Genomic DNA, 26,056 nt, shown 5'->3' with positions numbered 1-26,056 from the left:
ACAAAGGACGGGGTGTCGCAGTAAAGCTCTACAGTGCAGAGTCAGCACCAACGTGATGTGGACTGTGTATTTATGTAGGTAAAAAAAGTGCACAGAGCATTGCGGGCCGGGGGAGAGGAATGTCCTGGCCCGGCCTCTGGTCAATTGTAATTGCAATGGCCCTCCTGCAAAGTGAAGGACTTAGGTGGCATGGCATCGCTCGTCAGAGGACGACCCACTTTGGGGGCGTGTGGCCTTGGGATTGGCCGGGCCTTTTCTGAATCTGCCCTTGGAGCACAGAGTAGGGTACCTTGGGGAGGGTCACCCCGGCGGGCCTCACAGGGTGGGGCTCACAGGAGAGGCCCAAGCTCAAAGAGCAAGGTCTTCAGGTGTGGAGGGCATGGCGTTGGGGGTAAGGGCTGGGTCTTTGGGGTCGTGGTCTCCCAGAGGGGCGAGCCCCACAGGCAGTCAGCCGAAGAGTTTGAGGAAGCAGGGCTGGCAATAGGGCTTCCCAGCGCGCTCCTGGAAGGAGCCCTTGGTGAGTGGGCGCAGGCAGAAGGTGCAGGTGAAGTGGTCCGGGTGGAAGCGGCGGCCCAGGGCCGACACGCAACGGCCGGTCACCGGGAGGCCACACGTAGCGCACAGGGAACCGCGCCGCGCGTGGAAATGGTTCTCGCACAGCGGGCGGCCCTCGTGCTCGAAAAAGCTGCCTGCCGAGAAGGGCGCGAAGCATTCCTGGGGAAAGGCGACCGCGACAGGGTGGGTCAGCGGCCGAACCGCCTCCCAGATGACTCGCTCCGCGAGCTAAATAACCTTCCTCCGCCCGAGACACCGAAGCCCCGCCCAAATACAAAGCCTGGCCTCTAGGAGCACCCCGCCCACCATCAATCACCCGCCCGGCTCCTAGTCCGGCCCCGCCCCCACAGAGCTCACCCTGCAGACGAAGCAGTCTGGGTGCCAGAGCGCGCTGAGCGCTGAGATGTAGTTGTCCAGGATGGGGCCCTGGCAGCCCTGGCAGCGCGGGGCGAACAGCTGCAGAAAGTCCCGGCGGCAGTAGGGGCGTCCCTCGCGCTCGTGGAAACCTAGGGGCGGAAACCCAGTGGGCGGAAGGAAAGGGGGCGGGGCGGTACCAGGGACCTATAAGATGTGAGACTGTGGGGCCAGAGGAGGGGCAGTAGCCGGAGCGGGACGGGCTCTGGGGCGGGGGCAGAGCGAGAGGCGATGGGATGGGAACGCACCGGGCCCGAGGCGAGTGGGAGAACGTTCCTGGCCCCGAGGACTAAGGAGGTCGTAGGGGCTTGGGCCAGAGGGGGCGATGCGGACGTCCAGCGGACCCCTGGCTTTCAAGGTGGGGCTCAATCTCACCCTCGTCTCCGAAGGGCTCCCCGCAGCTGACGCAGCAGAAGTGGTCTGGGTGCCAGTGGGTGCCCAAAGCAGTAACCATCTTCTGTGGGGAATGAAAGTGGACACTCAGCGTGACCCTCCATCTCTTCTTTCCTCCCTCTCCCGCCCTGAACCTAGGTGAGCGGGTTGAAGTATGAGTTTGAGGCGTGGGAGACGTAAGGAGGCACTTGGGAGGCGGAGAAAGAGCTGGGAGTTAATGGAGAGGCCATGGGCAGGGCTGGGGCTGGGGACGGCGAGCGGGTGAAGCCCATCGCGCGGGCTCCTTGGGTGAGACCGTGCAGGGGCTTGTGGGCCAGGCGGGGCTCACGTGTCGGATGGGTTGATTGCAGAGGCCACATCGTGGGGAGAAGCGCTCAAAGTAACACTCAGGGCAGAAGGGGGCGCCATCCTTCTCGAAGAAGCTGCTGCCTCCCAGGGCCGTGGAACACCCATTACACAGGAAATGCTCAGGGTGCCACGCCCGCCCCAGCGCCGTCACCACCTGGGAGTTGGAGATGAGGCCTGGGTCAGAGTGTCCCGTGGGCTACCGTGTGCCCGCCCAGTGAGCTAAGGTTTCCGTGCTCTTTTCAAGTCTGCTTTCTGAGATCAGGATGAATAATCTAATGTCCAGGTCACTCCCCTGTAAGTGGTGGAGATTCCACCCAGGTCTTCCAGTCCAGGGCCCAGGCCCACAAATTTTAGGGGCCTGCAAAAATGTTGTATTTTCTTTTAAAGCCAGAAGAAAAAAATGAGTTAGAAGAACATAATTTCACGCATAATATTAATACATTCATCTTTACATTAACCCACTCATAAAATACAATTTTAAATATTTTTTTTTAATGGAGGAAGGGACTCATGAATGCAAAAGTGCCTAGGGACCACAAAATCATAATGCCACCCGGCTTTGCTGAGATGAGAAATTTGGGGATGAAAGCAGGGCGCTTCATCTACTGGGAGGATCTGAGTTAACTGGGCACAGTTGTCAGTAATAGCTGCTCAGTCAACATGTCAAGAAGCACTCTGCTGGAGGAGAAACTGTCCTGTGGTGGCTGCAGCCACTAGGCTTCTGTGAAGATTGAATGAGGCGGGGTGGTGTGACGGAGCGAGTAGCAGTGCCTGGCACACTGGAGAACCACAGCAGGTGGTAACTGAGTCGGAATTCTCACCCTGCCTCTTAGGTGCTGTATGACTCAGAGCTTTAGTTTCCTCATCTATCAAATATGAATAATAATACCCACCTTCCAGAGTTATTTATTAAAGGAATAGCACAAAGGCTGGCTTTCGGTGAAGATGGGTCTGTGGGTCCCTGTCTCCCTGCTCCCAGGGCTCCACTTACTTGCCCAGCAATGGCTTTATTGCAGGAGCCACAGAGGCCTTTGGCCTGGGTGGGAATGCCACGGCGACTGAGGTCGGATTGCAGCAGACCCAGCATGGTGTCCAGGCCGCCCTTGCTGGTAAGCCCCGTTGGGGACAGGGAGCCCTCATCCACGGAGCTTGGCCCTGGTGGCTGGGTTGGCCCAGGAGCTGGGAGCTGCAGCAGGGGGCACATGTGAGTTGAGTCAGCAAGGCAGCAGATGTGGAAAGGTTTAAAATGGGCCAGGGAGCCACACATCCACACCGGCCCACCCCCTTGCCTGACTCACGTGGTTCTGGACTCGGAAGTCAGAGAGTGAGGCCATCAGTCTGTCCAGCTCCAGGGTGGCAGAGGTAGCCGAAGGCTTTTGGAGAACGGGGGATGGGCTAGGGGGTCTGTGAAGAACACAGCATGTGTCAGCTCAGAGCTGCCGAGAGGAATGCTTCTTCCAGTATCTCAGTCATTCAGGACCAATCACCTCTCTCCCAGCCCTGCCAACTGTGCAAACTCACCCGCTGGGCCTTTTCTTGTCCTCAGATTGGTCCTCTTTGTGCTCCCCTGCAGTCTCCTTGCTAGATGGGAACTGAGACATTATTTCATCTGCAGAGAGGAGAGAAGGGCTGGACACGGGACTGTGCTCTACCCGCCTCCCTCATAAGGCTTTGAGTCCTTTCCGCTGCTGCTCTGGGGAGTCTGTACCCCTTCGTCAAGGCCTGTGGCAATAACCCCCCTACCTGTGATGTTGAACTGAGTCGCATTAAGTTCCTGAAGCAACCGGTCCAGCTCACAGAGCCCTGTGCCCAAGACACCACTGGAGGAGAACGGAGGGGCCGCGGGGGCCGCAGGCTTCGGGGACCGAGGCTTGCATACCGTGCTGGGAAACAGGGTGGGAGCCGGGGTTCAGGGGTGGGGAGTCCAAGCCTCCTCACCTGAGTCTCATTTGGTTTCCTCACCCCCGTTCCCAGGCCCCTTACCTGTACAGATGGTCCTTGTCCCCTGAGGCTCCTGAAGACTCCCCAGACCCCATCTACAGAGAGGACACAGGTATGGGATGGCAGACCTGTATCTTGCCTCACTCAGGTCCAGATTCCCCAAGCCCAGTCCACAACGTCAGGTCTCACCTGCGGCTGGTGGCCATAGGACAGGGAAGACATGAGGGCCTCTGGGGGCTGCTCTTTTGGAGCCTCTGACCTTGGCATGTGTGAGGTGGTGGTCTCCAGGTCAGAGAGCAGGGCATCTGCAGGGAGAGGTCATCGGAGTGAGAAGCTGAGATGTCAAAGTTAGGTCAGAGACAAAGAGGGTCTTAAGAGATGAGAAGATGAGTTCCAAGTGGGCAGTATTTGAGGACAGAAGCGAGTATTGAGAGCAGACGTCCGGCATCAGGGAGGGCGGACGGGTGGCTCAGTCGGTTAGAGCGCAAGCTCTGGGCAACAGGGCTGCCTGTTCGATTTCTACATGGGCCAGCAAGCTGCGCCCTCTGCAACTAGAATGAAGTCAATGAGCTTCTGCTGAGCTCCTTGGGTGGCCAGATGGCTCAGTCGGTTGGAGTGCGTCCTCTCAACCACAAGGTTGCCGGTTTGACTCCCTCAAGGGATGGTGGGCTGTGCCCCCTGCGACTAATGGCAACGACCTGGAGCTGAGCTGCGCCCTCCACAACTAAGACTGAAAGGACAACTTGACTTGGAAAAGTCCTGGAAGTACACACTGTTCCCCAATAAAGTCCAGTTCGCCTTCCCTAATACAATCTTTAAAAAAAAAAAAAAAATCAGAGGGAAGCACAAGGCCAAACCAAGGCAGAGAAGTGGAAGGGCAGCAAGGAACATTTATGAGCGGAACATCCCAAATGGCTCATCCTGGGAGTTACGCACAAACCCACCCACCTGATTTTTTTATTCTCCGAATCTTCCCTAATGCAGTCAAAATTGGCTCTTTACTGGAGCCAAGTTTGGCTCCACCCCAAATTGCTCAATTGGCTATATGCCTGGAACCCAGCCTTCTGATTGGGAGCTCTCTTGCCACGCCCACTAGTTTCTCCCCCGACCTGAACAGGCCCGCTCAGCTCTGGCCCACCTCCAGACCTACTGGGTCCCACCCTATGCACCTCATTGGTGAGTCTGCAGGGACCTGCTTGCTGATTGGCGTATTCTCCACAGTATTAGTGCCCCGTTACCCCTACTGAGCAGCACCCCTTATTACAGAGTGCTGGAACCCTTTCTGTCCCACGGTTGGAGCCCCAGTTCCAACAGACAGGGAGGACAAGATGCCTGCGTCCTCCTTTCTGCCCAGACAGCACAACTGCCCATTCCCAGATCTGGAGCTTTTGAACACTTTCCCTTCCAGAACTTAGAAGCCCCTGTCCCTTTACTCTTCATCTCTGAGCAGCGTGGTGGAACCTTTAACCTCTCCCTGCCATCTATGGATCGCTGCCTGACTTAGGGACCCCTCAACGCTTTCCTTCCCGAAACCCCAGGGCAGGCCATTTCCTCCTCCAGAACTGGGTGTCACAGCCTCCCTTCCTGCCTCCTTTCCCAGTCCCCAGACCCAGGGTCCCTTTAACCCCTCCTGTTCCAGAGCCCAGGAGCCCAGCTGGGGCCACCGCACCTCCCTGCCCATCTGTCCGCAGCCTGTGAAGGAAGAGTGGGGCGAGGCGAGAAGGGAGGGAGCGGCCAGCCTGGGAAAGGCAGGAAGGGAGAGGCAGGAAGGGGGACGTGGAATTAGAAAGGAGCTCCGGCAGAGACAGAAGCCAGACGACAGGAGGCGGGGATGCGGAGATGCAGGAGGGGAGTGCAAGGGGGCTCCAGTATGGGGAAGCGGGTCCAGGGGATGGTGAAGGGCTGGGGACAGGGGGACCCAGCCCCACTCACCCAGGTCCTCCATGGCGGGGTGCAGACGGACCACGCTGGGTGAGCAGGGCGGGGGCCGTGTCCGGTGGAAGGGGGGACGTCCGGGAGCTGGAGGCCCAGCCCGTGACCATGTAAGGAAGCGGGACCCGTTGGGATGGCGCTGGAGGGAAAGGTGGGGGGAGTGGGGGCAAGGAACAGGAGAAGCCGGGGTGGGGGCGTGTAAGGGAGGGAGGGCCCAGGCCACGCAGGCCCGGCCCCTGATTGCAGAGAGGCGGCCACACCCCGGCCTTGGCCTCGGCTGCAGGGAGCCCCAGGCGGACACAGCCAGAGTCAGAGAAGTGGCTCTTAGAGCAGCCTGGGGAGCTCCGCCCAGAGAGACGCTCGGATGTAGACTGAGACCCCCAAACAGAATCTCCCGAAGCCAGCACCCCAAATCGCAGACACAGCCCCTCCTCCTGCTGAGGCTTGCTCCAGACAGAATTTGGGGGCTGGAGACAGGAATGATGTTCTAAGGATCAGTCAGATCGCAGCTTCAGAGAACTTCGCTTAGCGACCCTGACACACAATGACATACAGATCCCAGAGGGCACGTGCACTAGACACGAATAAATCTCTCAGAGACTGAGACAGACACAGTGAACCTTTCCACTAAACCAGGACCTTCTCTCCTAGACTTGGACACAGACACAGTTAAACTGAAACTCAGGCACCAGCCCCACGCAGACTCAGAAAACACTGCCAGCCAGCCAGACCCCAGGCAGCCTTCAAGACAAAGCCCTTCCCCAGCACTGTGACTGCCCAGCCCTATTCCTGAGCTGCTGATGGGCACGGAGAAGAGAGCAAGCCAGACAAGGCTCCAGCCAGCCCAGCCGCCAAGGAGTCAGAGGCCTTCCCTGGACTGAGACCCTGAGAAGTCAGGGCAGAAATGAGACACGCAGTAGACGGGTCTGGACAGACACAATTGGGCCGTGGTGTCCACCCAGACCAGAGTCCAGCCACGAGCACCTCAACCTTGGGCACTTAGCTGGCCACGTGAACCGATGTGGCCGCCAGCAGGCCACGGTACAAGGCATTTACTGCCATTGCGTGTACAAGGCACAGTGCATCTGCTGCCAGAACTGGGTACAAGGCACCACGTAAACTATTTCATGTAAAACGGTTTGCGCTGGGTGGAGTATTAAATTTTTAACATAGGCTTTGATTTATATGTGAAAATCTTAAATTAAAATGTAAATTTCCTTACAGCACGTTTTTTGGATGTGGAACTAAGGTATACAATGTCCTGTTGTAAACAGTAGAGCAAATGATTAAAACAAGGCTGACAACCGTAGAAGAGGGTACGACCCTTGTTTTAAGGTTTTCATTCTGAAAAATAATGTAAGAATCGGTGCCACCGGTGGTTCCCAGTTGTGTATACTTGCTGATAATATCTCTTGTGAGATATCCCTTGTTGAGCTGAGATCCTTACAAGAATCGATCTTCATTTGGTATTTTTCCTGTAAGGCAATAGGCCATATTAAACTGAAGAAGGAAAACAATCAAAACCAGAAGCCAATCAGAACGACCTGGGGGGCTTTTTAAAAACACTGCTGCGCAGTCCAATTCAACCAGAGAGGACTCAGGCATCAGTATTTTACCTGTCTTCCAAAAGCGCTCTGGTGGTCTAATGCGCAGCCTAATAGAGACCTGGACAGTGACATCAGTGTCAACCTTAGTCCACAGAGGCCACTGGCACAACCTGTCCAGCCAGTCCCCTCAGTCAGGTTGCCACCTGAGTGGTCAGACCTGGGAGCCAGGTGACGGAGACCCTGCCATGGGGACAAAGTGACAGGAGCCCTCAGTGCCAGCCCAGGGCTTTGCCAGCCCAAGACAAGGCCTCAGGGACTCCAGGAATGCAGCAGACCTTCCTTTAGGAAAACAGCAGGACACTTGACCCAAGAGATGAAAATGAACCCATAGACTGAAGGCCCGAGATGGGTGATGGACACTTGGAAAGCACAAACGCCCAGGCCAGGGGCATCTTGCAGCATTGCCCCAGCACAGCTCTCGGCCTCCACGGAGGGTGTGAGGCCAGCTGAGAAGCTGTCTGAGCAATGACATCATGTGAGCAGGAGGCAGGCCTCCCTTGGGGCCCAAAACCACATCCTAGGGAGAGGGCTGGGGACTCCACCCTATGCCGAGACTCCAGGAACCACTGCATGTCACTCATGAAACTCCTCCATGCCAGACTGTCCTGCACTGAGACACAGGGGCCTGGACAAAACCCTCCTTGATGGGTGAGGGTGTGAGGAGACCCCCACGGGAAAGTAAACAGAGACAACACACAGCTGGGTATCCACTTCCAAAGTTTAATCCCACTCCAGGAGGCTGGGCCAGCCCCAGGGCCCTGGGCTCTTCCCGTCTCACGGGCCCCAGGCCAGACCCCGGCCTTGGCTTCTCACTCCTGAGTCGTCAGCCCATCATCCTGGGGTCGAGGGACACCCTCTCCTGTCCTTGGTGGCACCTTCTGCTCAGCCTCCTCGCCCAGCCTCTCTGAGGGAGACCTCCTTCACAGCCATCTCATCCTTGGGTCCCCTCCGAGGGGATATCAACAGTCTACGCTGGGACCCTTACCCCCCGACACACCCTCCATCACCACGGCCAGTAAAGCTTCAGTCAGGGGACCAGTCTCCTTGCCTGCTGCCTCCACAAGCCCCAGCAGACCCAGGGCGCGCTTCCGCGGACACTGCTGTGGCCCCAGTGTCCAGCGGGCACAGTGAGCAGCCAGCCGGGGCCGGCCCAGGCGGAACACCTCACCCACGGACTCTGGGCCACTCTGAGGTCCCAGGTGGACGTGGCCCACGGCCTCTTCCAGCTCCTCCTCCAGCCCAGGCAGCAGGAAACGGCCAGCAGCCTCCAGCGCCTCTTCAGCTTCGGAGCCCAGCAGGGGCCTGCCTGGCGGGGGGATGGGCCCCAGGGACGCCCCACAGCCCCGGCAGCCGTGCAAGTGATGCAGGATAGGCCAGGCCGCACTGGGTGACAGACCTCGGAGTGGTACCAGGTCCATCTGGGCTTCGGCAAAGCTGCCATCCAGCAGGGCTCGGAAGAAAGGGGATGCTGTTGAAGAGGCGGCTCGCTGGGCAGGCAGCCGCAGGCCAGAGTCGAGCAGGAAATGCAGGTCAGGGGCTGGGGTGGGTGCTGGGCCCAGCAGAGGCTCATAGAGGCAAGGGGAGGGCACCTCTGGGTCCGCAGGGACTGCCGGTGGGGAGGCTGGGGTTGCAGTGGGCGACACCAGGCTTTGCAAGCAGAATAGGGAGTCCGCAGCGAAGAAGAGGAACAGCGGGTGTGGGGCTGGCCGCGTCAGCGCCGACAGGAGGACACGGAGGCCGCCCTGGTCCAGAAGCAGCCGGCGCCACAGAGAAGGCTTCCTTCGGGGAGAAAGAGAATCCTTTAAAAGGTGGGAAAGGACAGGACTGGGGAACAGCAACCTTGCTCCCAACCCATGAAAAGCACCCACGGCCTCACCGGCAGATGAAGGGCAGGGTCAGTGCACAGGCCACTCGGTCCTCGGGGCTCCCGGAGAGCAGCAGGTGAGTGAGGGCACCCACCCCGAAGGGCGACTCAGCCTGCACAGTGAGGTTCTGCAGCAGCATCTCCCCTGCAGGGATGGGCAGACAGGGTCAGGCTGGGAGCTGACAAGTGTCCAAGACAGCTGGACGGGGCTGGCCTGGGCAAGACAGGGCTCAGGCCCCAGACAGGGAGGAGAGCAGGACCTCAGGGCACTGGAAGGGGGCAGCCACAGGCTCTGGAAGGATGGGGCCAGTGGCTAGGAACTGGAGGTCAAGGGCAAAAATGAGAAGTGGGAGGGAGTCTGAGGGAGTGAGTCAGGGCCCATAAGGACTGAAACACTCCCTGGCAGTGCTGGAAATGGGGGTAGGGTCTGGAAAGCCATGGTGCCTAAGCCTGGGCTCACAAATCCGTGTGCCCAGTGGGGAGCAGGCCTGACTTCAGAACCCACACTGGGTCAAGGAAATGCAGGCAGGCACAATTCTAAGTTGTTGGGGCCCAGCCTGGTTTAGGGGTATCTGACCCCAAGGCTGGGGCAGAGGATGGAGATCTCTGCATGCTGGGACGGCGGGGCTGGATGGAGCTCTTCCTTCCTAATTCTTGGTGGCTGGAGTCGTTTGGATGGTGGGCCGGGCAGTGAGAGCGGTGAGCACTAAGGCACGGTTCTGGGTTCTGGGCTCACGGAAGGCATAAGGGGAGGATGGGGCGGCGGCGCAGGGACACACCCAGCTCCCGGTGCTGGCTGTGGCGACTGAGGGGCCGGGCACGCAGCGTGGGCCAGTCGTCTGGGGCTACGCCGAGCACAAGCCAGGAGCGCAGCAGCGCGGCCCCGTAGCTGCACACGAAGGCCTCCAGGCAAGCAGGGTTACAGGTGAGGCGCGCCAGGATACGCAGTGCACGCGGGCTCGGAGGGCCGGGCGCGCCCGTCACATAGGCCAGCAGGCCGCACAGAGCCGGGCCGGTCACCAGTGCCCCGCTGGGGTCTGGAGCCTGGGAGAAGCGCGACAACAGCAGCAGTGCTGGCCCCTCGCGACCCCACGGCTCCTCGGGGGCCGCAAGGCTGCGGCCTGGCGTGCGCAGGGTTCGAGGGGGCCGCAGCAAGGCTGGGCCAGGGTCGGGGCTGGTCTGTTCAGCCGGCTCAGGTGGTGGAGGCAGAGGGCAGCGCTCCGGTGACCAGTCGGGAGAGGTGTCTCCCGGGCCTGCGGCGTAGCCCTCAGATATCAGCCACGACCTGCGGAGGGGAAGAGCGTGTAAGAGCAGAAGAGGGGAGGCTGAATGCTGGGCCAAGGTGAGGGAGGAAGGCGGGCCAAAGGAGGCGACTGACGCCTGGGAGAGGAAGAGGGAGCAGGGGAGATGGGGGAGACAGCAGTGGGAACCCCAACTCATTCAGCAAGTACTGAGGCCTGTTATGTGCCCAGTCCCATTTCAGGTGCTGGGGAGCAGCAAAGAAGAAAACAAAACGTCCTGTTGTGGGGACAGAGCCCCAGAAAGCAGTTTCCAGGCTCTCGGCCTCACATAGACAGGTCCTGGCTCAGGTAGTAAATGGCCATCAACTGTGATTGCATGGCCATCAGCTGTGGCTAGTTGGCCGTCAGCTGTAACCAGTGAGCCACTGGCCACTAATATAACTGCTGTGGCTACGCTAGCAGAAAAAGAGAAAGAATGGGGGCTAGCAAGAAGCTGGTGGCTGAGCCTCCAAGCGGAGCAATGAGGGTTGAGAATTGTATGGCTCCTGTTTCCTGTTTCTGCAACCCAGCCACCAGCGAGAATACAGTGGTGTGACTCCCCCATCTATGGCTCCAAGGGTGTTCTTTTTGGGCCTCACCATGTCCTGCGTTCTTATGTGGGGAGCGGGAGCAGAGACCCCGCAGGCCATCCAGCACGACAAATGGCGCAGCGAGCAGGGTATGGTGCCAGCCAAAGCTCTCCAAAGGACGGTGGAGCAGTTTGTGTGTATGAACACTCAGTCTCTGGAAGACCAGGAGGAGCAGCTCCCGGAGAGCTGGACCCCCGTGGAGGGGTGGAAGGATGTGGACGGTTCTCCCACCAGCACAGGAAAAGCCATGCAGCTGCTAGAGAGATGGAGCCCCGTGGAGAGGTGGAAAGATGTGGACGGTTCCCCAACCAGCACAGGCCGGAGAAAGCAAAGGTCGTTGCGGCCCTGCGGGCTGGGAAGTTCTGGCTCAGGCAGCCCAGATGCAGGACTTGTCCCAGGAGGAAAGGCTTGCTGAGTCCTCCGTGGGAGATGCGGGTGAGGTCAAGGTCGTCCTTCACCCCCAGGACAGCCCTGGTGAATGACTATGGACTATGGGGAATTGCCTTCCATCCCTAATTTAATGGACAGCTTGACTGTTTGTTTGGGAACTGTTGTTAGTGGAACTGGGGGATATTTGCTTTTGTGTCTTGACTGGCCGCCATCGAGAATATGTAAGCACCTTGATTGTGAGTCGCTGTTGTTTCAGCAGGGTACCCTGAGAGGCACAGAGAGAGTGGCAGTGCCCTGAGAGCCCTGGCTGAGTCCAGAAAGTCTGGCTGTGCCCAGAGAGAGTGGCAGTGCCCTGAGAGCCCTGGCCGAGCCCAGGAAGTGTGGCTGTGCCCACAGAGAGTGGCAGTGCCTTGAGAGCCCTGGCTGAGTCCAGGAAGTGTGGCTGAGCCCTGAAGATACCCTGGCTATGCCCAGAAGCACTGGTGGTGCCCTGAGAAACCCTGGCTGTGTCCGGGAAGACAGGTGGTACCCTAAGAAGCCCAGGAAGTCTGGCCGTGCCCAGAAGTACTGGTGGTGCCCTGAGAAACCCTGGCTGTGTCCGGGAAGACTAGTGGTACCCTAAGAAGCCCAGGAAGTCTGGCTATGCCCGAAGCACTGGTGGTGCCCTGAGAAACCCTGGTTGTGCCCAGAGAGCCTGGCTATGTCCAGAATATTGCATTCACCTCCAGGCTCCTCTCACAGGGCCCCTCGTGGAAGACGCTTGTCGCGTAGATTGTGAGGCGAGAGCCTGTTGGGGTGGAATGTGGGGGCAGAGCCCCAGAAAGCAGTTTCCAGGCTCTCGGCCTCACATAGACAGGTGCTGGCTCAGGTAGTAAATGGCCATCAACTGTGATGGGATGGCCATCAGCTGTGGCTAGTTGGCCATCAGCTGTAACCAGTGAGCCATTGGCCACTAATATAACTGCCGTGGCTACGCTAGCAGAAAAAGAGAAGAATGGAGGCCAGCAAGAAGCTGGTGGCTGAGCCTCCAAGCGGCGCAATGAGGGTTGAGAATTGTATGGCTCCTGTTTCCTGTTTCTGCAACCCAGCCACCAGCGAGAATACAGTGGTATGACTCCCCCATCTATGGCTCCGTGGGTGTTCCTTTTGGGCCTCACCATATCCTGCGTTCTTATGTGGGGAGCGGGAGCAGAGACCCCGCAGGCCTCCCTGCACGACAAATGGTGCAGCGAGCAGGGTCTCCCGCACGACACCTGTCCTCTTTAGAGTTTATATTCTAGTGAGACAACGAAATAAATAAGGAAGCCACAGGTGTTAGTGTGCAGCGATGCATGTGGCGAAAAAGAAAGGGCACAGAAAAAAGCCAGAGGAGGGAAGAGCTGGCATTTTCACAGTGGGGGTGATCGTAGCCTCCACTGAGAAGAGAAGATCTAGTCAAGGCAGGAGGAAGGGTGCTCTGGGCAGAGAACAGCAACCGAGGGGGCCCTGAGACGGCGCTCATCTGCGTGGTCAGAAACCAGCCAGGAGGCTCGAGAGTTAAGAGCGTAGAGGACACCGGGGAAATCAGAGCCTCACAGAAGGCTGACTTTTCCTGGATGTGTTTAGTGCCAGGTAAGGGGCAAAGGACCCTCATTTCATCTTCACAACTCCAGGGGGTAGGTGTGTACTAGGACCCTCCAGTTTACATACGAGGAATCAGAGGCCCCGCTAAGCTATCTTTCCCCTGAAACCTCAGCCTCTAAATGCCGGCACCAGAATAAGAACCTAGAGCCCAGGGCGAACCGTCACACCCACTGTACACACCACCTTCCGGGGATGGCTGTCGGGGCCCATAGTTCAGGGTGCCGGTGAAGCCAAGGTCAAAGGTGGACTCAGGGGAGAGGAAGTGTCTGTGATGGGGCCTGGAAGGTGGTCATGTCAGGAAAGCAAGAATCAGGAGTCAGAGTCAAGAAAAGTCTTATCGAGACAGAATGGAGGAGAGGGCAGTGAAGAGAGCCAGAGCGGACACAGCCCCGTCCCAAAGCCTCAGGTGGGGTCTCACCTGAGGCTTCGGAAGCTTCCAGCTTCCACTCGCTCAGGCGTCTGCTCCTCAGGGAAGTCCCAGGAAGCAGCTTCTCTTCCCTCTTCTTCGTCATCACCAGCCTCGCCACACAGCTGCCCGGCCAAGAGCGGTACGAGTCCCAGAGCCTGGAGCCTGCCCAGGGCCCCCGTATCATAGAGGAAGCCCACGAGGGCGGCCACGACACGTGGGTGCCAGGCGCTGGCACGAGGGTCCCGCAACAGGCCCATCAGCAACTCCAAACCACCAGCATCCCGCAGCCGGGCCCGGTTGATGGCCTCCCGGCACAGCAGGCACACAGCCCGCACCAGGGGCTGCTGGGAGGCTGGGCCAGCCCCACTGGGGCCCCGGCGCCGCTGGAGCTCACCCAGCAGCACCTCCACACCACCAGCATTGCCCAGTGCAGGCCGTACCAGGCCCTGGGCACACAGGTTGGCAAGGATCAGGATGGCTGCCTCGCGTACCGCCTTTTTAGGGTGGGAAGCCAGGCTGACTAGTGGGCTTAGCCCACCACCCAAACTCAGTTGCTCAGCACAGGCCCGGGAGCAGCCTCGACTCAACTCCAGGAGGGCACGGACCAGGGCCAAGGTCAGCGCAGGGTCTGGGGCAGCCGCCAGAAGCTCAGCCAGCGGGCGCACTGCTCCCTGCTGTGCCAGCGCCAGGCGGTGCTGCGGTGAGTCTGCCAGGTTGCGGATTGTGCGAACCACACTCTGTAGACACTGAGAGTCCTGGCAGGCCGCCAGGCTCTCCACCAGCAGGGGGACAGCACCTGGATGGGGGTGGGGAGGACAGACAGTGGCCGATGACGGACACCCAAGCTCCTGCCCCACCCCAAGCCCTAGTGAGCTGCACCCCACAGCCTTCTCACCAGCAGAATGGATGGCCCTGCAGCTCTCAGATTCCATGGCTAAATTGCCCAGAGCACGGGCTGTTCGGTTCTGGATGCTGTCGATCTTCACACACTGAAGAATAGTCACTGCAAGAGAGTGTGGCCTCTTGAGGGTTCTACCCCTTCTTGTCTTTCTCATTAATCCCCTGAAAAATGTGTCCGAGGGGTCAGGGAAGGCCTCAGAAGAAGCTAACACTTGCTGGGTCTGGAAGGTTAAATAGGTAGGTATTGACCAGACGGATGACGGATGGGGCTGTTACTGGGCATTTCGGGTTTGGAGCAGCCTTTGCAAAGGCCCAGAGGTGAGACCAGTGACCTCACAAAGGGCCTCCAATGCCAGGCCGAGCAATTGGGGCCTGAATGTGAGGGCACTGGGAGCCACGTGGGGCTTTAAGAAGGGGGGTGACATGATAGAATCTGAGAGCCAGGGGGAGAACAGATTATAGGGGGAAAGAATGAGGCAGGGGAAGCAATAAGGAGGCTGCCACAACAGTCCAGGAAAGGACAATGACTTGGCTCAGGTCAGCTACCAGACAGCCCAGCGCCTGGGGACAGGTCTCTGGGCACATGACGGAAGAGGGGCAGGAATGGATGGATTCAGGAGACATTTAAAACCCAGAGAATAATGACTAAATGATGGGGGGTTATACACTAAAAACGAAACCTATAATTTCTTGAGGACTTCTTAATGTGCCAGAACTCTTGTCAAACACGTTTTGGTCCAACTGCATTTTATGCAAATTAAAATATATTAATGTTTCGTTTTATCAAAAAATTTAAGATTTTGTCAAAACTGGCATAATTTCAGGCAGGCTCTGTGTAAATGGTGTTCACAACATTGCCACTAGGTGGCGCCAATTTAGCTAAGTGAACGGAAAAGCTTTCTTATCTTTTGTTAGGATTTATTTCTACTGTATTAGTTTTTAATGACTCAAAAAACCCAGTTCATGCTTAGAATATCTGCGTTATGTATTTGTATTTCTTTCTTTTTTAAAAAATTAAACTTATTGCGGGTGACAATGGTTAGTAAAATCACATAGGTTTCAGGTGTACAATTCTGTATTACATCATCTATACACATATATCACATTGTGTGTTCACCACCTAAAGTCAGTTCTCCTTCCATTGCGGTATGTATATTTGTATTTCATTTTCTTCCAACTCCAAGTTTGCGACGTAGCTATGATTATCCCATTTTACAACAAGGGATCCTAGCCTGGGAGGGGTTTAGCTCTCTGCAGAGCCCACTTTCTGGACCACTAGCCTTCTGACTCTAACTCATCAAAGGGGAGCTTTGCATAGGGCCGGACATTCAGGAGACACTGTCTGCTATGACCCTCACAAACGGAGGGTAAAATAAGTCACCAAATAACTCTGCCATCACCAGCCCAGATGCAGGCAGGTGTCGGACAACCAATACCCAGGCAATGGCTATTAATGATCTGATCTGGGCGGGCTCGGGTGTAATCTATAAACAGTGCTGCAACCTAACGGGGCGCTACGCCGACATAAAGCACGTTCTTCCAGGATACAACACAAAGAACTTAAGACAGCGCCCAGGCCCAGACAAGGAGGGAGGTGTGCGTGGAATCCTTCTAAGAAATGGGGGCGGAGCACTTACCCAAAGGGAGAATGCCTCCGAGTCTGCGCACTTCATCCCGGCACGCCCCTTCTGTACAGCAGTTGGCTAGTATGCTAAGCGCCAGGTCCAGGGTCTTGCGCAGGCGCGCTGGCGGCGAGGACGTCGACGAGGACGCAACGGAGGGGGTGGGACCCGACGAGGGGGCGGGGCCAGCAGAAGCCGCTGACTCGACCGACGAGGGGGCGGAGCCTGGGCCAGCCTGGGACGGGGCGTGACCCGCTGCAGACGCTCGCCGAAGCAGCGCGAGAAGAGGGAGGAGCCCGCCGCGTGCCCGGAAGCGCTCGATTCCCCCCGCTCCCTTGACGTGGCGCGTGCGGAGGGCTAAGAGCGCACGGCCTAAGGGTGTCTCGTTGGTAGCTGTGTCCTTTCCCCCACCTAGACCCTCCCCGGCCGCCGCCATGAGCTGCGCGAGGCAGAATGAGAGCGAGTCCGTGGGGGTTGGTTTCGCAGCCGCCATCTTGGCTCAGGCGTAAGGCTCCGCCCCCCTTCTCGCCGCTGATCCAAGGGAGCGGAACTGGAAGAGAGGGACGTAGCCAGGCACCTCCTCTCTGACGCTTTTAAAATAGCGCCCCCACAGTTATTAAGCAAGTCGGAAGTTGTAGTTCTCAAGCCCGATACTCTGATTCTTGCACAGTCGCAGAAAGCACTTCGAGGGACGTGGTCGTCTAATCGTTGCGCGAGCCCAGGAGGCGCGTGCGATGCATGCTGGGATATGTAGTCCACGCTAAGCTTAACATGCTTGGTTTAGGATGGATAGGACCCAGAATGGGCCGGTGCCTCTGTAGATCCCAAACATGGGACCATGGAGTCTCAATATAGTGCTGCGCCAGGTGACTTGACTAGCCCGCCCCCAAGGTTTCCAGGGTAGCGACCGCCTTTTCCTTTAGGCTCGCTTGGCCGCCCCCCAGCGATGGCGGGGCACCGAAGTCCGCGCTGACTTACTCAGAACCCAGAGCCAGGTCGAAAGTGGCACATTCCTAACAGCTGCTGCAGATGGGGAGTTCTGGATCAGACAGATGAATGACGGGGTTAAACCTACCGAAACAATTCACTGTCACTTCCTAGATCCACAGGGGCTGGTGGACATTTCCATTTTGGTCCACACACTGCTGGTCAGGCTCTGGATCTGGCGAGATAGAAGCCCACCCCAGGACCAATTGTCCTGCAATCCCCAAAGCCTTTGGGTGCCAAGAGTGTGGATTGACCAGTCACCACCAAAGCAGCCACGCTGGTGTCAAGCCCTACCGCTGTCTGCAGTGTGGCAAAAGCTTCCAATGTAGCTCAGGTCGGGTTAAGCACTACTGGGGACACACTGGTGAGAAGCCATACCATGCGCTGAGCGTGGCTGTTGCTTCAGCTTCAGCTCCAACTTCATCCAACACAGTTGCTCCCACTCAGGCCTCCTGCCTCACAAGTGCCCTGAGTTCGAGGAGGCTTGTGACCGCTGCTTGGAGCTGGTTAAACACCAACAGGGCTTTCACCCTATACCTGTGCCAAGTGTGTTAAGACTTTCACTGTTAGCTCCAACCCGATCCAGCACCAGCACACGCACACAGGTGAGAAGCCCTACCGCTGTGACAGCTTCAGGCGCAGCTCTCACCTGGTGCAGTGACAGCTTCAGGCGCAGCTCTTACCTGCTCAATCACCAGCGTTCACACTGTGAGCGTGGCAAGAACTTCAGCACCAGCTGACTGCCTGCAGCACCAGCAAACCCACAATGGAGTGTGGCCATGGCTTTAGTGAGCACACCCATTTACTGAGCACTAGTGCATCCACTTGGGTGAACGACCTATGCCTGTCTAGAGTGTGCCAAAACCTTCTGCTACAGCTCCAAGCTCCTTAAACACAAAAGCTCACACATGGGCGAGAAGCCCTATAAGTGCCCCAACTGTAGCAAGCACTAGAGTAAGATGAGTGAGGCACTGGCCTCTAGTGCAAAATTTAAGGGGACACAGAAATACTCAGTAATCAAGATAAATAACACTTGAATGCAATTTATTTTTAATCAGCAAACTACAGCATGTGGTGTCCACCTGTTTTTATAAATGGACAACAAAAAGAATAAAATACCTAGGAATAAACTTAGCAAAGGATGTGAAAGGCTTATATACTGAAAACTATGACATTATTAAAAGAAATTGAAGAAGACATAGAAATGGAAAGATATTCTGTGTTCATGAATTGGAAGAGTCAACATAGTTAAAATGGCCATATTACCCAAAGCAATATACAGATTTAATGCAATCCCCATTTTAAAGGAATAGAACACAAAGTTGTATGGAATCACAGAAGACCCCAAACAGCCAAAGCAATCCTGAGAAAAAATGACAACTAACAAAGCCAAGGTATCACACTCCCTGACTTCAAATTACACTACAAAATGACAATAATCAAAACAGCATGGTGTTGGCAGAAAAACAGACATTGACCAATGGAATAGAATTGAAAACCCAGAAATAAACATATATATATATGCATATAAATTTTGGCAAAGGAGCCAAAAACATACAATGAAGAAAAGAAAGTCTCTTCCATAAATGGTGCTTGGAAAATTGGAAAGCCATGTGCAAAAGAAAAACTACACTGCTCTCTGTCACCATATACCAAAATTAACAAAATAGATCAAAGACTTAAACATAAGACCTGAAACAATACACCTCATGGAAGAAAGCATAGGTATTAAACTTATGGAACTTGGGTTCAGAGAAGATTTTATGAATTTGACCTCAAAGGCAAGGGAAGTAAAAACAAAAATAAATTAATGGGACTATATCAAACTAAAAAGCTTTTGCACAGCAAAAGAAACCATCAACAAAACAAAGAGGCAACCAACCGAATGGGAGAAGGTATTTGCAAATAGCGCCTCCAATAAGGGGCTAATATCCAAAATATATAAGGAACTCATACAACTCAACAACAATAAAACAATCCAATTAAAAAAATGGGCAGAAGATCTGAACAGACACTTCTCCCAAAAAGGCATTAAATGGCCAAGAGATATATGAAAAAATGCTCAACTTCTCTAGCTATTAGGGAAATGCAAATCAAAACTACAATAAGATACCACCTCACACCCATTAGAATGGCTATCACCAACAAGACAAATAATGACAAATGTTGGAGAGGCTGTGGAGAAAAAGGAACCCTCATACATGGTGGGAATATAAACTGGTGCAGCCACTATGGAAAAAAGTATGGAAGTTCCTCAAAAAATTAAGAATAGAATTACCATATGATCCAGCAATCCCTCTTATGGGTATCTACCCAAAAAATCTGAAAACATTTATTCGTCAAGATTTATGTGCTCCAATGTTCACTGCAGCTTTATTTACGGTGGCCAGGACATGGAAACAACAAAAGTGTCCTTTGACAGATGAATGGGTAAAGATGCGGTGTATAAAGACAATGGAACACTACTCTGCCGTAAGAAAAAATGAAATACTTGAGTTACCAAGCAAAGCGTAATAAATCAGACAGAAACGTCGAGAACTATGACTTCACTCATATGTGGGATATAAAACTGAAAGCAACAAAGGAACAATACAAACAAAGAAACAGAAACTTATACAGACAATAGTTTAGTGGCTACCAGAGGGTAAGGCGGGAGGAGAATAAAAGAAGGTAAAGGGGATCAAATATATGGTGATGGAAGGAGAACTGACTCTGGGTGGTGAATACACAATGCAATATATAGGTGATATATTATAGAAATGTACACTGGAAACCTATATAATTTTACTCACCAATGTCACCCCAATAAGTTCAATTAAAAAAAGTTTTATTGGAACCAGGGCCATGATTAGGTTGAGCTGAGTGAAGGAGGGTCATGAAAACTCGGGGTTGAATGTTGTTTTTATTGAAAAATTTGGGGGCCAAGCCCAGTGGCTCAGGTGGTTGGAGTGCCGCGCGCCTAACGCTGAGGTCGCCGGTTCGAATCCTACATGGGCCAATGAGCTGCACCTTCTACAGCTAAGATTGTGAACAGCTCTCCCTGGAGCTGAGCTGCGGTGGGCTACCATGTGCTGCCATGAGTGGCCGGTGGCCAGCATGAGTAGCCAGCAGCCAGCGTGCGTGGCTGGCAGCCATCATGAGCTGCCGTGGGCTACCATGTACTGCCCTGAGCAGCTGGTGTCCAGCAAGAGTGGACGGCTGCTGCGAGCACAACGACTCTCTCAGCCTGGGGGAGCATAAGGCTCATAATACCAGCCTGGGCCAGGGAGCTGTGTCCTACACAACTAGACTGAGAAACAACGGCTTGAACCAGAGTGGGGGGGGGGAGCGGAAGAAGGGGGGAAGAAAGCAAAAAAAGAAAAATTTTGACATTTTGTTCTCCATGGACTTTTCACATTTTGATTTTTTGAAATACTGCATTAAAAAGTCATTTATCTTGATTACTAAGTTTCGGGGTGCCCCTTAAATTCTGTGCCAGAGACCAGCACACCTCACGCGCCTCACCCTAATCCCAGCCCTGTCACTCAGCGCCCGGCCTCCCCCTCGCCATCTTAAACCTCCAGCGCTGTCCAGCCGCGGTGACGCCCCACGCCTGCAGCCGCTAGGGGGCGCGGTCGTCCCGCCCGGGGCGCCTCACCTCCCCCTCCCCAACTCCCGGGGAGGCGCTGGGCCCTCGCTGCATGAGTGGAATAGAGAGTCCCACGGGGCTCCTTGTAGTGGACTCACTGCTTTGGCCTTTTCGTCACCGCACAGGTGGGGGCAGGGCTTGGGGACGTGAGAAGCAAGCAGGACGAGCCCGGAATGGAACACCCTGGCCGACGCTGGGTGAGGATGCCGGAGACCCTCGCATCCTGGGCGGGGCGGGGACTGCCGCCCACGTGACTTCGGGGGCGTGTCAACGCTCCTCCCGCTCCCAGGGCACCTTGCGAAGGACTACGTTTCCCAGCGAGCGCAGAAGGGGCTGCCGGCACCGGGGCCTGCGCCTTCCCTTCCCGGAGTAGGGCGCCTAGCTGCGAGGAAGCGGCGTCTTAGCTGCAGCGTTCCCTGCCGTGGGCCCTCTCGGGTCGTTGAGGCCTCTGCAATGCCCCATGGCCTTCCAGGAGCTAGGGGTCTGGCTGTCTCCGGAAAGTGGGGGTAACTGGCCCCCACTTGGCTGCATCTCCCGGTGTCATGCAGGAGGAATGCAGGCTCGGGGTCTCACTGGGTCAAAGCTGAGGGGTAGCAGCCTGGACCTCTTTCCTGCAGCAGGAGCCTCTTTCCTGCAGCAGGAGTATTTCTGAATACACGCCTCTGCAAGCCACTTTCGCAGGGCACTCCATGAATCCCGGCAAGTTGTCGGGGTGAAAGGGGTGGGACAAGCACGTCTACTACTGCCCCTTTCCTCTTTCCTCTGAGAAAGGAATCTGTGCTTCAGCTTCTCTGACGTAATCAGCGCTTACAAAGGGTTGTTGGTGCCGATATCAATACCAACAGGAATTCCCGATTTAGGGTGTAGTGAAAAAGGAAACTTGTTCAGTGCAAACAGCTCAGTTGTGATACAGCACAGTTGTGAGACAGCTCAATAGTGTCACAACTCAATTATGAAACCGCAGGTTTGTGAGGCCACCCTTCTCTTCAGTGGTCCCCAACTCCAACTAGGAGCCTTCAGTGGAAAGAGACACTATCTGAGTCACAAGGGGAGCTGGCTTATACATATTACTGCAATGAGAGAAACATTTCGTCCTCTAACCTTTGGCACGGTCACATGAGCTGGTGTAGTAACTTTCGATCATGCCTTCGTTTTTCAAAAATTAAGTTCTGCACAAGAAATATTTTGGCTGATCCATCAAACCATGAGCATTTAGTAGATGTTATTAATCATTCCATTGCAACTATTACTCCTACAGATTGTCATAATTATTTTATGAATATGTATATGAAATTACCACAAGCAGTGGCAGGAGAACCGTTATAAATGAAGCTATAAGTAAATAAGTGTTTCTGATGTTAAATAAGTATTTTATGTTTATTACTAAATACATGCAATAAAATGTTTAATTTTAACAATAACTTAACATTGGAGTTATTTTTATTACAAAGATTAAGAAAACATTTTTTTGGGGAAAAATTTGATCTGCAAAAGGATGGATTCTATTTGCAAAAAGGTGAATTTGATTTGCAAAAGGGTGAATTTGGAGTGCAAAACCTGTGTAGACAAATCCCCACCCTCTGGTCCCCAATTGGTCTGTCATCATGCAAATGAGAACTCCATATTATTGCAGTTTGGTCCAAAAGGCACTGTCATGATTGGTCAGATAGAGCTGCACAGCTTTGATTGGACAAGGAAAGCCTCGGTCCTATTGATTGAAATACAATTCCAGAAACTCGTTTATAAGGGCTGGCTCAGATGTCAGGAACACGTGCAGGCAGACTGTTCAGTGGAGGTTTCTCAAGTTCAGTTTGTATGAGAGGCCCCTGTTTAGAAATGGCTGCTAGGCTCTGCTTTTAAATTTGAGCCAGTTAGCCACCAGAAGCCCTTTTTGGTAGGTACCGTCTTTCTCGGGGTCTACATCAGTAACCAAGAGGGAACAGTGAACTTCCCCAAAATTTCTTTATAAGTTTCAAACCATGGGAAATAATCACATATAAGATCTACACAGTTTGAACACTAAAAATAACATTGCCTGTTCTACATCCTGGTAAAAAATAATCTCAAAGAGTCTCAAAGTAATTTGTTTCCAGACCTGAGCATAAATGTACCAGTTTGGCTAAAAGAATCAGTGTCCCCAGCATCAGACACGTTTCAGAGAAATCAGGTCACAGCATGTAGATTTATTTTGATGCATCACACTACAGTGTTCTGAAATGGAAGGAGAAAAGAACAGTATAAAGGCTCAACCATTAAACCTTTAGCAAGTTGGAATACAGCTCGACGTGTCGGTGTCTGCGGTCATAAGCTTTCTATCCCCCTCCAAGGGCAGAGCGAGCTGAGTCTCCTCGTAGACCCTATCATCCTATTGCCATCAGGCCACTGATGGGATCCACCTGGATTCTCTCTTCGCTCCAGCTCCCTTTACCATTCATGTCCTGTGTCATCATGGAGTCGTCTTTCTGGGACAATCTCAATTTCAAATATTCTGTTCTAGAGCACCCATAACAAAACTTATATTTAGTAGATCACATGTTGGATTTCTCTGTGCTTTGGAAAATATGGTCACCGCTCCACACCCTTCACCACCAACAGCTGAGGACTGTCTGAAAGCGGGCTGGGACGCTGCCCGCCGGGGTTTACTTAACACCTGGTAAGTTCATTCTTCCCTCTGCCCAAAGCAAAGAAAAACCTAAACCTCCAGAAACTGGAAGCTTTGGCAGCAGCCCAATTAATTAATTGTGTGAGAGACAACTCACGGAACGATGGGGTACAAAGACTGCTGGGGCCATCTCTGCACTGCCGCTACACAGTTCAGACAAAATCACCATCAGCCTAGGAAAGCGCTAAGTATCTACACAGAAGGCGCGGGGGTGTGGAGGCAGCTGCACTCCAGCAGAGGGCAGCAGCCCTCAGGGCAGTCACCGAATACCAGCAAGAATAGCTCAGTGGGTACTTCCAAGCTGAGACAAAGGGATAGAATCCCCCGGAATTGTTTGGCAGTGACCAACAAAACTCTGAGTGCAGAGAGGGGAGCCTAGAACCTTCTCAGGTAAAAAACCCTCTTTACATGTGTTTTCTTCAAGAACCATATCACAAGTAGGGAGGGGGTTTGAGGGGAATGTGTGCAGAGGGCAATGCCAAGCCACTTTAACTGAAATTAGACCCCATCTTCTCCACAGCAATTCCAGAGCCCAACTGGCAAAAAGCAACTGTAGGAAGAATTCCATTATAGCTCACTGAGGGCCCAGGAAGAAGTAAGCAACACTCTAACAACTGCCTGTTATTACGAGGTTACCAAAACTAAAAGCGTAAGAAAGTCAAGCAAAAGCTAAATTCAGTTTAAACTTACTTTGAAATGTACCTTCCTCATTTTTCTTCTATATGTTTAGGTGAGGTGCATAACGTTTGTTTTTCTTTTGTATATTCCTATCAGGTACATCAGCTCTTGATCAAAGCTGCAGGCACCCTATTGGGCTGTGTGGGTAAGTGAACTCACATGGTTCAAGCATTCCTCCGACTCGTACTTTTAGAACATGCACTGCATGCCAGGTTCCACGCTGGTGCTGAGGACGGAGCAGATACCACAGCAGGCTTCAGCTCTGCCCCGTCCTGCAGCTTTCTAGCAACCTGCTTAGATGCAGTTTCATGCAGACTTGCCTAGGCTTTCTTCTTTTTCTTCCAAGTAGTCCAATTTTTCAGACTGAAATAACATATTTAGCAGTAGACACCTGTCCAATTTGTGGCTGCCCAGCATCTTTGGAATACTCTTCCTCTTTCGGGGGATTTTCTCTAAGTTACAATTCCTGTCCTCTTAAGGCAGAAGCCAGAATTCAATTACCTAGCCTCTCTGGAAACTAGAGCACAGGCAATGATCTCAATGTTGCCAGTTGGGGCGCACAGGATTCAGAAGACAGGAAATCGAGGATGTAAGCTTCACAGAGAATCCATTTTCAAGAGAGGGTGAAAGGGGCAGAACCTGGCTTTCCAGGGCAAACTGATGAAGGTTTTAGAATCCAGTGTCCAGCAATGCGAACTGGGATGGTGTCTCATGGCCCCCACCACAGAGCGCTTTGTGTCTGGCTGTGCAGACTGGAGGCCTCTCCAGCTAGACCACGGATACTGTGAGCTACCTAAGATTCTCAATTGCTTATCTTCTAAAAACTAGTTAGAGTGATTTCTATTCTTTGCAAAGAACTGTGACTAACACATGTACTGAATTACTGTTATGCGCCAGACTCTAAGCTGGCATATCCATGTTACTTTATTTAAACTTCATACACATAATTTAAAACACAAATTATTATATATGTCACAGATGGAAAGAAAAACTGAGATTCAAAAGGACACTTAATTCATTCTACAAATATTTATTCAGAACCTACTGTGTGCCAGCCACTGGGACCGAAGTACTGAACAAAACAGTTCCCGGCAACTATAAAAAGAATGGTGTATTGCATTTTCAATAAAAGAGGCACCACAGTACCACAGCTGTCTGCAGAGGACTTCATGCCAGGCAGGCCTCATTTTAAATATAGAAAACCCCTAAAAATAGCCACCCATGTTATGGACTCAACAGGTGATTGGCCCAAGAAGAGGGGAGGGGCGGCTAGGGCTCGGTGAAGGGGACTGAGAGGACAGTGGTGTCCCAGCTTCTCTCACCGCGATGGCTTTGCCCCTGAGGTCCCTGAGTCGGGGCTTGGCCAGTGCCGCCAAGGGAGACCACGGCGGGGCAGGAGGTGAGTGGGGCCGGCTCTGAGCCTGTGGCTTCCTGACCTTGCCCCTTGGACGTCCTGCTGCCTCTAGAGACGCCCAGCGCCCTGGCAGCACCCCCTCACCCGGGCTAACTGCCTCCACCTCTCCGCTTGCCTCACCCCGGCCTGTCCCCTCTGCAGGCGGCACCTGGCGCCTCCTGACCTTCGTGCTGGCACTCCCCGGCGTGGCCCTCTGCACCCTCAACTGCTGGCTCCACGGGGGCCAGCACGAGCGCCCCCAATTCATCCCTTACCACCATCTTCGCATCCGCACGAAGGTACGCGGCCCGAGGCCTTGGCAACCGGGGCGGGAGCAGGCAGGGTCTTGGGGTACAGGGGGACCCCCAGGCTGACAACTCCCTCTCTCCACAGCCCTACTCTTGGGGGGACGGCAACCACACTCTTTTCCACAATCCGCACGTCAATCCTCTGCCCACCGGCTATGAGCGGCCCTGAGACCCGGCAGGGGGGGGCCCCAGGCCCAATAAAGGCCCGGAAGTCGCGCGTCCGCCGCCGGAGCCTCGGGGACCTCGGGGACCTGCGGGTCGGGCAGCGGCGCTCCCCGTGACGCATGCGCACAGTGCGGTCTGAGCTCATGTTCTCCCCAAGGCCTGATTAGGGAGGGTCTGGGGGGGGGACACATCCATGACAAACACGCAGGAGATCCCTGCTCCTTCTTGTTCACCTATTAATAAATAGGGCTCTAGGCTCTGACCGGCTTTCGCAATGACTCTATGAATTCTGGCTGTCTGGAAACAACCCTGATTTCAAACAAGACCTATAAGCACTCTGTGTGAGGTTTCATTACCTAATGCTGAA

At 54.4% G+C, this 26,056-nt stretch overlaps 3 protein-coding genes and 2 long non-coding RNA genes across 13 annotated transcripts; 3 read left to right on the top strand and 2 right to left on the bottom strand.

Annotated features, from left to right (window-relative positions):
• Positions 1-53: 53 nt before the first annotated feature.
• TGFB1I1 (transforming growth factor beta 1 induced transcript 1) lies at positions 54-5,745 on the bottom strand. Of its 2 annotated transcripts, none has more exons than XM_088801483.1 (11): positions 5,584-5,745; positions 3,841-3,956; positions 3,697-3,746; positions 3,454-3,615; positions 3,232-3,319; positions 3,009-3,114; positions 2,702-2,896; positions 1,691-1,864; positions 1,345-1,426; positions 913-1,061; positions 54-714 (listed from the first exon to the last, which is right to left on the bottom strand). In XM_088801483.1, the coding sequence occupies exons 2-11, from the start codon at positions 3,954-3,956 to the stop codon at positions 448-450; spliced, it is 1,389 nt and encodes a 462-aa protein (XP_088657609.1). In that variant the 5' UTR covers positions 5,584-5,745; the 3' UTR covers positions 54-447. The 2 variants fall into 2 exon arrangements, with proteins under 2 accessions (XP_088657609.1, XP_019572852.1); XM_019717293.3 differs by having other exon boundaries at positions 3,454-3,593; positions 3,694-3,746; positions 5,584-5,741.
• LOC109437828 (uncharacterized) lies at positions 1,365-6,804 on the top strand. Its single transcript, XR_002136310.3, has 4 exons — positions 1,365-1,500; positions 2,727-2,819; positions 3,685-3,763; positions 6,235-6,804. It is a non-coding gene; the product is annotated as an uncharacterized LOC109437828 (long non-coding RNA).
• A 1,092-nt stretch (positions 6,805-7,896) lies between these two features.
• ARMC5 (armadillo repeat containing 5) lies at positions 7,897-20,737 on the bottom strand. 7 transcript variants are annotated; one of them, XM_019717314.3, is made up of 7 exons: positions 20,582-20,737; positions 15,884-16,907; positions 14,242-14,349; positions 13,356-14,142; positions 9,834-10,339; positions 9,067-9,199; positions 7,897-8,969 (listed from the first exon to the last, which is right to left on the bottom strand). In XM_019717314.3, exons 2-7 carry the CDS (start codon positions 16,359-16,361, stop codon positions 8,150-8,152), a joined length of 2,832 nt encoding a protein of 943 aa, XP_019572873.2. In that variant the 5' UTR covers positions 16,362-16,907; positions 20,582-20,737; the 3' UTR covers positions 7,897-8,149. The 7 variants fall into 7 exon arrangements, with proteins under 7 accessions (XP_019572873.2, XP_019572871.2, XP_019572872.2 ...); XM_019717312.3 differs by having other exon boundaries at positions 15,884-16,939; positions 17,234-20,736; XM_019717313.3 differs by having other exon boundaries at positions 17,234-20,736.
• A 1,208-nt stretch (positions 20,738-21,945) lies between these two features.
• On the top strand, positions 21,946-25,056 carry LOC109437802 (uncharacterized). Of its 2 annotated transcripts, none has more exons than XR_002136299.3 (3): positions 21,946-23,535; positions 23,666-23,794; positions 23,920-25,056. It is a non-coding gene; the product is annotated as an uncharacterized LOC109437802 (long non-coding RNA). The 2 variants fall into 2 exon arrangements; XR_012493066.2 differs by having other exon boundaries at positions 21,948-23,535; positions 23,666-23,740.
• Positions 25,057-25,085: 29 nt separating this feature from the next.
• COX6A2 (cytochrome c oxidase subunit 6A2) lies at positions 25,086-25,951 on the top strand. The gene is made up of 3 exons (XM_019717287.3): positions 25,086-25,222; positions 25,379-25,515; positions 25,610-25,951. The coding sequence occupies exons 1-3, from the start codon at positions 25,150-25,152 to the stop codon at positions 25,691-25,693; spliced, it is 294 nt and encodes a 97-aa protein (XP_019572846.2). The 5' UTR covers positions 25,086-25,149; the 3' UTR covers positions 25,694-25,951.
• The last annotated feature ends 105 nt before the right edge of the window (positions 25,952-26,056 follow it).

This window comes from Rhinolophus sinicus, chromosome 10 (assembly GCF_057876585.1).
Source record: "Rhinolophus sinicus isolate RSI-liver-muscle chromosome 10, RSI-T2T, whole genome shotgun sequence".
NCBI lineage: Eukaryota > Metazoa > Chordata > Mammalia > Chiroptera > Rhinolophidae > Rhinolophus > Rhinolophus sinicus.
This window is presented reverse-complemented; position numbering and strand designations above follow the sequence as displayed.